Below are 15,802 nucleotides of genomic sequence, written 5' to 3' on the forward strand. Positions count from 1 at the left end.
ATCAAAAAAAGTTGGCAATTAATTATAAAACTGATAACAAAGGAATCGTAAATCGTTTGTTACTTACCAAACGGAAAATTTACATAAACACTGGTACAAAAAGATCCCAGCAGAAAGCCGAAAACTGGACCGAATATTCGCACTCCAATAGTGATACCTGCAAATTCCAAATATGCAAATTTCAGAAAACGAGGGAAAATATGTTTTTTTTTTTTTTAAATAATAATAATAATAATAGTAATGACATTGTTACTATATGGTCGTTAGGCCACTGTTCGCATTTAAATGCTACAAAAAAAAAAAAAAGAAATAAGTGTAAGGTAGTCGGAATGTCACACTGAAGTTTCGGAGATCAGTATATGGAACCTCGTATGCAAACGAACGGTAGAAATCAAAGTCAAACCAGTGGCAAACCTAAAAACCAGATATCTTATTTTGTTTAAAAAGCTGTCTTAAGATATTAACATCATTATCTGCTTTTGTATACGTTATATATAATCATAATTCAACCTTTAAAGTTTGGTTTTTGTTTTCAAATTCGTTTACCTTTTTTTTTCTGCAGTTCATATCTTAAAGACTGTTATGAACATCAAATTACAAATAAAAAATATCTGTAAAGAAGAAAAATATAAATGAATAATTTAAAACTATTTAAAACCTCAAAAAATACCGAAAACTGCAGATGCAACTTCAGAAGTATTCTCAGAATAATGGTCTTCCCCTCGTAAACCTTTTATGAGGATCATTTTTCGCATTCTGCTTACGATGTTCACTTATCACACAGAACTGATACAAGCCACAGAGTTTTCATAAAGTTATAATAGTACAGAATTCTGGTGATTTAAAAAAGTAGGGAAAAAAAACATAGCTTGTTATGCTGAAGAGTCGGAATCAGTTAAACAGATGTGAAACAACCTCCCTGGTTGTTTCATATCTGGAACTAAAAAATTATCTTCCACTTACAGGCATTCATAAACATCTGGTATTTACTTAATTAACATAGTTATTTTGATTTAAATAATAATAATTAATGTAAACTTAATCATGTAGTTGCTGTCGTAGTAACCTGAACTTATCATATCAGGAGATTGATGATGATGATGACGATGATAATTAATTTTATAATACTTTATTTCATTCTTCATTCACCAAAACCGACAATGCGGATAGAACACACGCATTTAAACATAATTACATTAATTAAACAAAATCGACCCCTCATAGCCATAGTTAATTTGATCGTCATTCATAACAGAGATTTGTTTTATTTATTAAAATGGTTCTAATATATTATATAATTAAACATAATTATTAAAATAGGACCTCCAAACGCATTCTGTATTTGTTCTACCTCTCTATTGCTTGGTCGATCCTGCGTACATTGAGTGATTCGAAGCAGCAAATTCTTCAGAGAAAGTATCAAACTCTTCCTGCTTTGTGGTGGCAAGTGAGTGGGTGCTGTATTCATTAACAACGGAAAAATGTCACCAAATGAGTAGCTGCAGAATCTTTGATTCTCACGTAATTCAGTATCCAAAGGCTATCAGTTTTCCCTTTTCCCCAGTCTCATGCAGGTTCACAATCAAAAGACCAGTTGAAACTAAAGCGCAAAGATGACCGATACCCAGGTGATTAGCCTTACTTCAGTTAACCGCCATTGTTCACCAGTCATCCCTGCAATTGACCATACGAGTAAGACCACATTGAATTAAGAGGATGGAACAATTTAAAAATTCTCTCATAGTAAAAATAGACAGAATTGTATCTCCACCTGCTGAATATTGCATGTGGGTGTTCAGAAAGAAGCATCTTGGAATGCTTCTTTCTAAATACAAAATTTGTCTGATTGACTCATCGATTCTTCATATCTTAAAAGTCAAAATAGTCCTTATAAGGACTGGCTTAAAGGGGTGAAGCAAGAATGCTTTTCATCTTCCCCATTATCTGCAGAGGACAGTGTAGGGATAAGGTGTTATTGAGCTATTATTATTATTATTATTATTGAGCTATTATTAAAGCTCTGATCATGGCAGGAGGGTAACAGCAATAACCGAGCCTCAGTTAGAACTTCATTGGCTACAGCATTGCCATATTTAAAGATATTTAAAGATAAAGCCGTCTCTAAAAATTCGGACGATCCCTAGGCCACTCATTCGTGGGCGAAAGACCGTCCATCTCAGCGTTGGCCTTCCACCCACACGCCACCACCGAGCAGAACCGCTCAAATTCCGAAGAAAAGCATTCACCGACAAAGCCCCTCAGCGGGCCGTGCCGGAGAACACTTTCCCCGGAGACTGAAATTGCTACCTTAAGGCAAAAACCTTAAGAGAGCGAACTCAAAAACTCTCGAACCTCAGCGCCCCTGGGGTGGTAACAGCAACAGCCGAACCACAGTTAAACTTCATTGGTACAGCATTGTCATCCATTACCCTCCGAGGGTATCTCACCATAATCAAAATTCAAAATAGTCCTTATACTTATAAGGACTGGCTTAAAGGGGCGAAGCAAGAATGCTTTTCATCTTCCCCGTTATCTGTAGAGGACAGTGTAGGGATAAGGTGTTATTGAGCTATTAAAGCTCTGATAATGGCAGGAGGGTAACAGCAATATAGCGGAGCCTTTTGCTGTTACCCTCCTGCGGTGATTGAATGAATCAATCAATAACTAATAACTAACTTTCGTCTTAAATTAATTGTACTTTTATGATATTAAATATTTAAAGGTGTTTTTGATATTTTTCGAAAATTAGAAAATATTTCAATTTATTTAAAAAAATTAAGAAAAATTAAAAATCAAATTATTAATACATTATTACTTTTAAGAAAAATAAAAAAGTAACTCATAAATCATATACAGTGGTGTTCAAAACTGAAGGATGAGCATTATTCCTGCAAATTACAACCGCAACTTCCGACGAATCAGCTTGTGGCAATTTGTATACCCGACAATTTCGAGTAGAAAGTGGGGACACATTCAAATTTTCGAATCGTGAGCAAAGGGATCACGTGGTAGCACTCAACAGGATAAGAGACAAAAAGTTGCACTAAGCGAACTTTGTTTGAAGGAAGCTCTTTTAGTGGAGGAATAAAGTTGCAAACTTAGATGTCTTGTAATGTCTCAAAGACATTATCTAGATGATCTCACGGGGAGGGGGAGAAGATTTCCAATAAAATCTTGCAGATTTTATTGGAAATCTTGCAGAAGGCTGCTGAATTACTATGTGAAATTTCAACCTCTCTGATATTGCTAGAAAGTTTGCAATCTCCCATAGCGTTGTATGCAGGCAGCGTTTCCAACCAATGGAATGCATTCCAGACATTTGCTAAGAGGTCGCCCTCGCTCTACCACGGAGCAGGAAGACAAGTTTTTGGTTAAGTAAAACGTAATCGAAGCACCACAGCAGGTCAGCTTGCAAGTCAGCTTCATTCAAGCACAGGTACGCGGATATCTCGACAAACTGTGGGAAGACGTCTGCGACAAGTAGTCCCATACCCCCGAAGGCCTGTAAGCTGAGTCCCGTTATCCACAGCGCATCAATAGAGCACGCACGTTTTCAGTGGTGTTCTCCAATCAGCATTTCGGTAATCTCTCTCTCTCTCTCTCTCACACACACACACACACAAATTGGTATTACGACTTCCTTTTCATTGTATCTGTGAACAGGAGAATTCCCCACCGCCAGTTTATAATATTACGTGAAAAAAAAAAAAAAAAAAAAAACCCTATACATTTAAGATTGTGAAAAATATGTCATCCTATTCCTAAAAGCACTTGGGGTTCGAATCCCGTCTATGAAGCGTGGAAAATTTATCAGGTTTTCTCAATTAAAAAGGTGAGTTGTCAGTTTTATAACGGAGATGAAGGGTTTTTCGTCCCTCAAAACAGACAAACCGGCCAGTGAACATACACCAGACCTACAGGTATAAAATACTTGTCCTTAGGGGATACAGCAGAGTAGGGAAGTGCCAGGACTGATTAATTCGCCTTGATCCCATCCTAATCAGGGAACTCTATCCATCCTAAGGGACGGATGGTAGAAGTAATGCCGATTTTCAAAATAAAATTGCACGATTTTGATTCGTTGTTGGGTTGTGAACTTTTCCATGATTAATTTCCCGAATGTTCCTTAGAATACTTGAAAAAATAAAATAAAATAATTAATAATCAAAAAAAAAGTTATTCACATTTTAAAACCCTTCGTGACTAACGGGCCAACGTGTGTATGAAGTAGATTTAATGATTAAAAATAAATAAAATCTGATTCAAATATCACTGACGATGTTCCTACGAGTATCCGTATTTGTTTCAATGCTTTAAAATATGCAGTGTGACAATTTTTTCACGAGGTGTGAAAATACGGAGAATGTTAAGAGATTTGTTAATCCTATTGACTAATCTTTAATTTGGCAATACGATCCCATCTTTGTATCACTTGAGGGGATTTACTTAAAGCGGTGTTTCTCAAAGTGTGGTACGCGTACCCCGGGGGTACGCGAATGGTCGTTAGGGGGTACGTGGCAATTTTCGGCTATGCATAATTAAAGGAGTCATTATATTTTTCAACCAACAGTGCAATTAGAGACAACCGGGATAAAACGGCACTAACCAATGAATCACATCCCCTCTCCAACAGAAACCGCCAAGCAAAACCACATGTTGCCGGTGGTTGCCATATGTTGACACCACCCCCGTCGTTAACGTGTTAAACTCAGAAATATATAGTGAATGCGTTTCAGATATTATGGAATTCGGTGGAAGGGAATTAGCATTTCAACTCAACTGTTGAAATGCTAATTTGTCTTTGGTTCGCGCGATCTTTTGTTAATACCGCACCAATCATATGCAGTTCTTCGCTGCTCTACGTATCTCAAGTCTTGTAAATTACTGGTAATTTTTGCTTGAAATAATGGGAAAGAAGATGACACTATTTGGGTAGATGACTTTGGCGACGCACACAAAGAAACTGTTCTCGATGCCAAAAGCAGTGATAGCGAGTAGGAGCTTCTTGGTAAGTCGCACCATTTTCAGTTTTTTTTCTGAAAACTTTAGTTTCCGAAAATTCCCGCACGTATCTCGCAACACGATTTTTTAGCTTTAATTTTGGGAAAAAAAGTTAGAGTTATATTCGAGTAAATACAGTATTTTTTTAGCTTTCAAATTCTTACGTATGGATCATTGGTTTTATCAATTTTATCAATTGATAAGAGCATGTCGTCTGACATTTCTAGAGAACCAAAATTTAAAAATAAATCATATTTTTTGTTTACATGAACATATAAATTCAAATAAAATAGATATTTAATTTTAATTAATATTTTAATTTAATTAATTTTAATTAATTAATTAATTAAATAAATTTTAAATTAATTAATTAATTAATTACTTTTAAAACTAATTAATTTATTTATTTTAATTAATGAATGAATTTATTTTTCTAATTAATTAATTAGGGGTACTTGGTAATGAAAATTTAAGAAGGGGTACACAGATATCTGAAGTTTGAGAAACACTGACTTAAAGGGAAATAATGAATAATAATTACAAATTAATTATTTTATAGTAAGCCAAATAAAGGAAATAATAATAATAATAATAATAATAATGTTTAATAGCAACTATAATATTTTATTTATGTTATTTGTACACAGAAGTAGATAAAAAGAACAGTGTTATACAAACAGTTTGTGGAGAGGCTGCTACTATTTTGTAAAATAATAAATAGAATTAATATATATATATACGAATTATTAATAATAATAATAATTTTTCAATTTCAATTTACAGTTTATTTTGATTTACATTATCAGTTTGTTTTCTGTTAACATGCAATAAGAATGCTGAATGGATTCATTTCACTTTTTCGCAATGCTATTTTTAAATGTTTTTAAAGTATTTTTACAATATTTATATAACAATAAATTATATGTATTTACAATTTACAATTTTTGCTTTAATGTATTTAAATTAAATGCTGTAGTTGCAATAAACAGATTTTTTTCCCTTCATTTTGATTGGATTGTTACCAAAAGTTGAGGTGTAATGTCGCAGTAGATGGCGCTGTTGTAGATAATGCGGTGGATTGAGTGGTGGAGATGAAGAGTTGTAGAGCAGGTGCCCTCCCTCGATGAGTCTTTGGACTCCTTGGAGGTGTCACGTAATAATAATAATAATAATAGTAATGTCTCAACTTGCATCCTCGAGCTTTTCATTAAGCTTATCTGAGTATGACACACCAGTTAGTTATTGTTTAGGTTGCTGTGTTGGAAGTAGGCTGATGTTTGATAGGTCTGATATTCATCACAACGTAGGATGAGAAATTCATTCACATGCACACGCACCCACACCCACAGTAATTTGGAATATCATGATGCATCACTGAACTGTAAAGCCTGAACTAATCTATTGTGTTTCATTAAGTTTGTAAGGTGTGCAGGCAGTGGTGTAGCAAGAGCTTTTGTCATCCGGGGCAGTCCCTGAGTTTGCTGCCCCTCTCAATACACACCACAAATACTACAAAAAGTCAAAACGACGTATAGGGAAATAAATTAAAACACTCTGTTTATTTTTGAAGTAAAACTTTAATTTCAACATTCTAAAATGTTATTTTTCTTGCTTTTCTGTTAGCAAAAATCGATGACATTGGCGAAGTTTATTTCATACCAAAGTAGGTAATTCTTAATCAATTTTAATTTAGAAAAACGTCTCTCACAACTAGCAACACTTACAGCAATTGTGAGGAAAATTCGCAGTAGTATTACAATATTTGGGAATGAATTCTCGAGACTGTATTTTAGAATTAACTGCAAAAGTTTAAAAAGGTTCAAAGTGCCACCCGGGGCAGATCTCCCCCTCCACCCCTCCCTAGCTGTGCCTCTGTGTGCAGGGTGCGTATTTCTTGTTCATAGTATATCCTTAAGGCTCTTATCATGCTACTGCAGTTTGTAAGGTTTCTGTATTTAAAAGGTCTCAGATGTAGAAGCTTCGAGTGGCCTTTCCGTAGTGATTATTATATTTATATGTGATATAATTAGTTCTCTGAGGTCTTGTTATACGGTATGTATTTCTGACTGTCCTGTAGTTAGCATCGAAATAATGTTTTATCAAAACTCCATAGTGACATAAGTGTTTTGCTGTTAGTATTTTGTGTTCTCATATTGCGTGTGTATATAAAGTCGATATTGTCTCTTTGTTCCCAAAAGATCAGTTTTATCATTTTGTACTGTAGCGACATTAATCTATTTAGTTTGTAGGGTGCACAGAAAGCATACATTATTACAGCGTATCTTAGTATATTTTGGCATAGTGCTTTGTATATTAGTGTTTTTAGGCGTATGGGAACTATGTCTTTTAACCTGTAGAGTTTGCTGGTTATTGTTTGGAGTTTGTTTTGTGGGTGGTTTATGTGACTATTCCAGTTTCTATCTGCATCAAAGTAAATTTCAAGGTGTCGTATTGTTTCAACCGGAGTGATTGTAGTGGTTTTGCTGTTCTGTGTGATTTTTATGTTGGAGAGTGAATGTTGGATGGTTATATATTTGTTATCAACTGGTCGAGTCTGTGGATTTCTGAATATCATTAATTTTGTCTTTTCTGAGTTTAAGTGTATGGAGTTTTTGGTGAGCCAGTCAGTGAACAGATTTATGTCATGCTGCATGTTTCTTTGGGCTATGCTTGCGTCATTATGGATGGATATTATAGCTGTACCGTCTGTGTATTGGAATATCTTGCCTTTAAGATGTAGCAGATTAATATCGTGCGTGTAAATGTTGAATAGAGTTGGGGAGGGAATAGTTCCCAGTGACACTCCACAGGTTACTGCGGTTTGACTCGATGCGTGTGATATGTTTTCTATTTTGAAGGCAGTTTATAAATCACGTGTGCAGAGGCCCGTCTATTCCAACATGTCTTAGTCTTTCTAATAAGGTTTGATGTGTGAGTGTATTAAATCGATAAAGACTACCATGACAATTTTGTTTTTATCTAAGACGATATTAATTGTGTCCGTAAAAATCTTCCAAGAGAGATGTTGTTCCCTTATTTTTCTGAAAACCATATTGTGTTTTGGGGATAATATGAAAGATCTCAGTGTATGCTGTGAGTTTCTTCAGTATGATCCGCTCCATAATTTCATTGATAATTGGTAATGTTGCTATGGGTCTGTAATTGCTGATTAAATTTCTTTTTCCATGTTTGTATATGGGTGTGATTATGGCGGTCTTTAGCATACTTGGTATCTGTCCTGTTTTAAATATTTTATTTATTAATTTAAAAAAAATAATAATAATAATTGGCTGTTATTAGTATAAGCATGTTTTTTTTCGTTTGATATATTGTGACCAATAATACATATGTTTATATAAATCATTATGGCTATTATATTAACATCATTTAAGTATTCTGGTATAGTGATGTAAAAGTAGTTGTAAAAGTGACCGCCAGAGTGCAGTTGTGTCGTTTTTCTTATCAGCTGATTTTGTCCCTAAGGCATTAAAGAAAATTGACACTTTACACTTGAAACAGCGAGATCTTTGGTGGCTGTATTTGAAAAACGATATATTTGCAGTTGTGACGGTCTTTTTCACAAAGAAGTTATGGGGGGGGGGGAGTTGAAATGGCTCCTGCGTCTGGAAATGTTTAGATAAGACGGTCATAACTGTGAACATTGATAATCTGAAAATGGTTTACTACTCCGATAACTGTTGGGGGCTGCAGAAAAAATAAATAAAAATAAAAATAATATATATATATATATATATATATATATATATATTTTTTTTTTTTTTAAGTACATGCATGCAGTGTAAACATTACAAATAAAATCCTAACATGCATGTTTTTAATCAGGAGTCATCCTTAAAATGAGAACGACAATGTCCATTTCCTTATCGAAAAAACAAACAAACTCAAATTACATTGAAATGTGGACCTGTTTATGTAGCCATCCTCTGCTAAGAAAACTCCGAAAGTTTTATGGAGTTACAGAAATACGTCTCAAGGAGATTTCATAGATTTCCAACTTCTCTCTACCGCCTATAGCAACAATTTTTCCAAAACGTCAAAAATGATGTAAGCAAAATGGGACAGTTGAAGGTTATCAAAGTAGCAAAAAACTGTCCAAAGGAATTCTTCAAAAAAATCCAACAGAAACAAAATACGGAAAAAAAAGTTACATTTTTCATATTTTTTAAATCATTATTTTCCAAACCGACACGTTTCAACATGTCGGTTTGGAAAATAAAGTAAAAAGTAAAAAGCCTTAAAGTAAAAAGAAAAAAACAACTAAAGACATAACTGAAAGAGGCAAGTTTATTATTATTATTCGTGACACCTCCAAGGAGTCCGAAGATTCATCGCGGGAGGACACTTACTGTACAACTCTCCGTCTCCACTACTACCGTACCTCTACTACCAATCACCTACATCAACGCCATCTACTGCCCACAACCACTACCACCGCTAGTATTTTTTGTCTGTAAATTGCGTGTGTTCTGTAGCGCCGATTTGTCTGTATACGGGATGAAAAAACCCAGCTCCCTTCGTATGAGGTCGGCTAACTCACCTTCGATTGAAAAAATCCATTAAAGATTCCTCCCGTCAATGACGAGAATTGAACTTAAGCCTTTTCTAATCGAAGGGCGCAATGTACCGTCGTTCTTCCAATTGCGCTACGGAGGCGCTTATCAAGTCTTTGAAGTATCAAATGACGCCACTGAGATTAAAACAGTCCTTCTAAAAGACGAGAAATCTTTACAAAAAGCTTACAAGGAATAAGGACTTAATAAAGACCTTACCAAGACCCGATAGCTTTAGTTGCTTTAAGCGACATAATTTCAAACAACCTTTCATAGGGAAAACAAATGTCATCTCTACAGACATGGTACACCACATCCTCGGTTTACACGGCACTCAAATTGCACGATTTCGGATCGACACAGATTAAAAATAACAACAAAAAAAAAGGTGTATGCAGGTGTCCTATACACATGGGTTGTGTACCCATTGGTAGCGTTCGGCTACCAATCGGAACACAATCCAACACAACTTGTCACAGCAGATGCTATTCGACACAAAGTACACTGATGTATCAGTCTGCCAGACACGTGCGTGCAATTTTCAAATCTACTGTAAAATAATATTATATTCTATGCAATATGGATTTAAATTATCTGTTATTATGAGCATATAAGGGGTAATCTAACTAATGTAAGTATTGCTGTATTATTCTTCTTCTTCCTAACATGGAATTTAGGCCAAGTGGCCTGTTCCGGTCTCATGCCATCTCTTTCTTGGTCTTCCGATTCTTCTTTTTCCACTTATTTTTTAATTGTATATTTTCGGTAGTCTGCTGTTATCCATTCGATTTAAATGTTCTGTCCATTTTTGTTTATACTATCTTATGTAGTAATAATTGGTTTTATTTTCAGGGATTGTAAGATTTCTTCCTTTGTTTTGTGGTCCCACTTAGTATATCCAGCTATTTTTTTGAGAAATTTCATTTCTGTTTGAATTCGTTTTTCATTTTTCCTTTTCATGGTCCATGTTTCGCTTTCATATAGTAGAATTGATTTTGACAAGACATTATATAGTCTAATTCTAGTGTTTTTTTTTTTTTTTTTTTGTACTAGGGATGGCTTCGTATTATGCCATTTACTTTGACAAAGTTTGATATTTTAGTCTCTGTCTTTTTTTTCTTCGTGTGATAAACCACATCCCAAGTATTTGAACGTATTTACTTGTTCTAATATTTTATTATCTATCATTATGATACTTCTTATTAGGTTTTCTCCTTTGACTGCCATTATTTTTTTTTTTGGGGGGGGGGATATTGCCATATTATATTGTTCTGAGATATCATTTAATGATTTTAATGATCTTTGTAAATCATCCTCTGATGCAGCTAATACTTTTTGATCATCTGCAAATATAATAGTGTATCTATCTATAAAATAACAAAACAATATATATATATATATATATATATATATATATATATATATATATATATATATATATATATATATATATATACGACAAGGATGTACCCTCTCACCTCTGCTTTTCAATATATATATATATATATTGAAAAGCAGAGGTGAGAGGGTACATCCTTGTCGTACTCCTCTTCATATATCTTTCCATTCTGAGATATGTTCTAGTTTAACTGCTATTTTATTTCTTGTCTATATTTCTTGAATGGATTGTGAAAGTTGATATTTTTTATATTTTAAATTTTTGTCTATTAATTTTGTCAAAGGCTTTTTCTTAATCAATAAAGGCTACGTTTGTTTCTTTTTGAAATTCTCTTCTCTTATTATTAATAAGATTATTAATATTAAAACATCGCTATACAGCATTATAATTATAAACTGTTGAAATAAAAGTATTTGCTTTCTTTTATAGCGGGTTATATTATTCTTAATTTTTTGTTGTGCATCTACTATACATAAAAATAATGTGTTAAGTTAATTTTTAAAAATAGGTAAATATTTAATTGAATGTCACGGAACCTATCCCATCATTTTGGATATAAAAATCTTAGTCTCGATTTACACGATTTTCATTTACACGATACTAGTCAAGAAACAATCTGCCATGTAAATCGAGTGTTAGATGTACCACCTGAATCATTACAGTCTTTTTCCCCACTGAGAGTTGCACTAAAAATATCTAATAATGATACTATTTTCCAGATATCTGTAACTCACTACTGCCCCCGTCAAACACAGAACCAAGAAAAGCAGCTCGGTTTCCCACTTTAATACCATCTGAATAAGTTTGCTATTGAAGAGAATTCATGAGTGCAGGAACATATCTCAACGTTTAATCGACCGGCTGTTACCACATGCTCCCTAACTAAATTAGTCTCAGTACTTTATTGTTGCAACTAAAGTCAAATTATTTTTATGTTTTGACTTTGGTGTCTGCCCTTCACGTCCCTAATGACACACGTGATACGAATATAAATATATGATGGTACACAGAATACTTCTCAAAAAGAAGGTGGCGCTGAAAGCAGCTATGGCCCGAGCATCATTTTGGATACGACGATTTTTGGATATTTTATAACAAAAAGCAGCAAACCGAATGCATGTAGAAACTCCGCAAGTTTCTTAATTTGACCAGAGAGTTTATGAGAATACGATCCTCGGCATCGGAGTTGCCTTAGCTTGCACTACTTTAAAGAACGCGATCGTTGACCAAGCGTACGTAATTCGCCTTTTATTTAATAAACGTTTTTTCAAAAATTTATCAAATTTCTATTCGAAATCGGTTTCAAATTTCTATTCGAAAGTTTCGAATAGAAAAGCAAACACTAACGGTAATTTTAGAGCAGTTTGGGAAAACAGATTCACAAAATCAATTTGAATCATTGCTGACAGAAAATACTTCGGGATCTTTTCTGATTCGGTTTGTAGAATTAGACAACTGAGCATAGTGAAGCTAGCATTACTTGATAGCATTCAAGTAATGCTAGCTTCACTGTAGTGAAGAACAGCATCTACGAAATTTAAGTGGAAATAAATAGCAATAGAAATTGAAATTCGAATTTTCATTCTTCGAATGAAAATTTTTCATTAAATTTCATATCAGTTAATTTTGGGGAGTTCAAGATTCGTGACCAGAAAGGTAGGAAACGTGAAGAGACGGATCCATTTAAATTTCGTACAGTATCTCTGAGTTTCATATCCACTACAAATTATACGCTAAACTTTCCTGTCGGACTATATTTATTTCGATATTAATAATTAAACAACTGCTTCAAAATTTTATGTGGAGAAACAAAATTATAAATTTCTTAACAAGATCTGCAAATAAACTTCTCATTTATTAATACAAATTTTATAGAATACTCTGCCAATATATATCTGCAACTGCACGGTTTTTCATCTTAATTATTACACGAAGATAACATAATTGAAACAGCTACGTGTTTAATTACTAAAATTCCTTGTCGTATATTTTTCATGATATGTTTATGCCTGATAAAGCAAACATTGAACTTTCATTGACTGACAATTGACATTTATGTCTTTAGGGGTGAAGCAAGATGCTTTTCATATTCCCCGCTATCTGTTGTGGTTGCAGTGAAGGTAAAATTTATGAGCAGAATGCTCGCCCTGATTGGGCATGGAGATTATGCATCACTAAAGGAGGCCAATATAGCTTTTGGTCTTCTGTATTTGAATATGTCCGTTGGATCGTATGCTGTAGCTTGTTGAACCAAATCGTTGGGATGTGTGGACGTCTTTAGGAAAAACTTGGTGGCTAAGGATCGTAGAAAAGAGAAGATATAGGGAATATTTGTGTCTCTGTGGAGTTGAATGTTTCTAACATACCACGGAGCATTCAAAATCATTCTCAGGCACTTGTTCTGCACTCGCTGTATTTTGATGATGTTAGCATTAGAGGTGTGGCTCCAGGCCGGAGAGGCATAGGTGATTATAGGACGAATCGTCAACTGGTATAGCTGCAATTTGATTCTGTTGCTGAGCTTGCTATTTCTATTAATTAGCGGATAGATCTGTGCTATGACTTTAGATGCCTTTGTGCATGCAGACTTGGTGTGTTGATTGAAAGATAGCTTTTTGTCGAGAATTACACCCAGGTAATTTGTTTCTGACTGCCAGGGAATTTTAATATTGAATAGTAACAAATCTCCTACAGGAGACATTGGCCTTTTTGAGAAAAGAACGGCTGAGCTTTTCTGGGGGTTGACTTCCAATCTCCATTTAGAGAACCAACCCTCCAGCTTTAGAATGTTTTCTTGAAGCTTTCTGGTAATGAAAAGGGGTCTGAGAGATCTGGTTAGTATTGCCGTATCGTCTGCATATAGGGCCAAAATGGAAGTCATCGGATTGTGTGGGATGTCTGACATGTATACAGAGAACAGCAATGGAGCCAGCAGAGATCCCTGCGGCACTCCAGCAAAGATGTGGCGCTGGGAGGATGTAGAACCGTTGATTTTTACTTGCATTGATCTATTTTGAAGATATGAGTGGATTAAATGAACCATTTTAGGTGAGATGCCGGCTGAGATAAGCTTGTGCAGGAGTCCAAAATGCCAGATTTTGTCAAATGCTTTGGATAAGTCTAGGAAAACAGCGCCTGTGCACTGGCGCCAGTTGTAGCTGGTTGTGATGTATTCAACAATTCTGTGGATTTGCTGGGTAGTACTATGGTGTTGCCTAAAACCAAACTGTTCTTTTGGAAGGATGTTTAGGTCATTTATTGAGGTTTGAAGTCGTGAGAGGATGACCTTCTCTGCAACCTTACCCAGATTTGAGATGAGACTGATTGGACGATAATTTTGGGGTAGGTGTGAGTCTTTGCCTGGCTTATGTATGGGAATTACGTCAGCCAGTTTCCAGGTGGAAGGAAAATAGTGAAATCTTAAAATTGCATTTATTATACTGGTCAGGTACACTACTGCCCTCCGGGGCAGAAGTTTAATCACACGATTAGTAATGCCGTCTGGTCCAGGAGCTTTTTTGTTCTTTAAATTTTTAATAATGTCATATATCTCAGCAGGTGATGTTGATGCAATATGGTCAGTGCTGGTGATAGGAAGTTTGAGTGAGTGTCTGACCTTGCTGTGAATCTTATGTATGTGGTCAAAGTCAAGGTTTCCATACGAAGGCCTGCATTGCTCTTCCAAGCTGTGCGCTATAACCTCTGCTTTGTCCACATCTGTGTGAGCAAGGCCCTGATCAGTTAATATTGGGGGAAGGGATCTGCCTTTGTTTTTGGTATTTTTCAGTAGTCCCCAGATGGAGTGATCACTAGGTGAAATGGAGGATAACTTTTCATCCCATACATGGTCTCTGTGAGCTTTCAGTGCATCTCTTACTGCCCCATTTAATCTGTTTAGATTTGTTTTGTCTTGTGGTGCACACGTGTTACGGAATCTCTTTCGAGCTCTGTTTTTATCTCTGATTAAGTTCATGATGTCTTCAGGCAAACGATCTGGCTTGCGGGCAGATTTGTAGGAGGAAGCTACCTTTATAGCAGAATTAATTTGTTGTGTGAGATTTGTAACTGCAGTTTCTACTTCTTCTTTTGTGTGTATGTGAGGAACAGGTCCAATATGATCCTTGAGTGCGGCTGACAGTCTTTCCCATACAATGTAGGAGTGAGAAGGAGGACACAGGAATTCCTGATTTCCCAGATGCAGCAGTATTGGATTGTGATCGGATGATAGTTCATCCATAGAAATGATACTGTACTGAAGTTTAATATCCTGCAGGATAGCTATATCCAGGATATCAGCAGTGCCGAACGTACTGAGATGAGTTGGTTCGGTGGGGCCTGCCACAACAGCGTTGCTTGATCCTAAGTAATTGAAAAGGATGCAACCATTCTTGTTTGTGGTTGAACAATTCCAGGCAGGGTGCTTGGAATTCAGATCCCCGGCAATAATGGTGGGCCCTCTGATGCCTAAGATGGCATTTAGATCAGAGTGAAGTAGAGATTTTTGGAGAGGATTGTAAGCTGAGTAGATTTTCAGTTTGCCAGTGGAGCTGGTGACTACTTCCACTCCTGTGATCTCAAGGTTAGTGGTTGAAGGAATGCTCACAGAGTGGTGCTTAATGTAGTTTTTAATGAAGATGGCAGTGCCACCACCTCTGTAGAGTAGTCTGTCATTTCTGTATAGGTGATAGCCCCTTATTGTAGGGTTGTCTGAGGGTCTTAGATGAGTTTCGCTGATTAGAATAACATCTGGCTGATACCTAGATGTGAAGGCACGGAGTTCCAGGATTTTGTTTTTGAGGCCATTTGCGTTCCAAGCAACTATTTGAAGAGA

General features: G+C 35.4%; 1 protein-coding gene across 1 annotated transcript in view; it reads right to left on the reverse strand.

Annotated features, from left to right (window-relative positions):
* LOC150106886 (solute carrier organic anion transporter family member 74D-like) overlaps positions 1–15,802 on the reverse strand; it is a 229,918-nt gene that overhangs the window by 46,098 nt on the left and 168,018 nt on the right. Inside the window, exon 5 of the mRNA XM_090393366.1 lies at positions 68–157. Within this exon, the coding sequence (XP_090249492.1) occupies positions 68–157 (90 nt within the window). The remainder of the gene's footprint in view (positions 1–67; positions 158–15,802) is intronic.

Source organism: Typopeltis vanoorti, chromosome 5 (assembly GCF_054136105.1).
Source record: "Typopeltis vanoorti isolate ZY-2024b chromosome 5, IOZ_Tvanoo_1.0, whole genome shotgun sequence".
Classification (NCBI taxonomy): domain Eukaryota; kingdom Metazoa; phylum Arthropoda; class Arachnida; order Uropygi; family Thelyphonidae; genus Typopeltis; species Typopeltis vanoorti.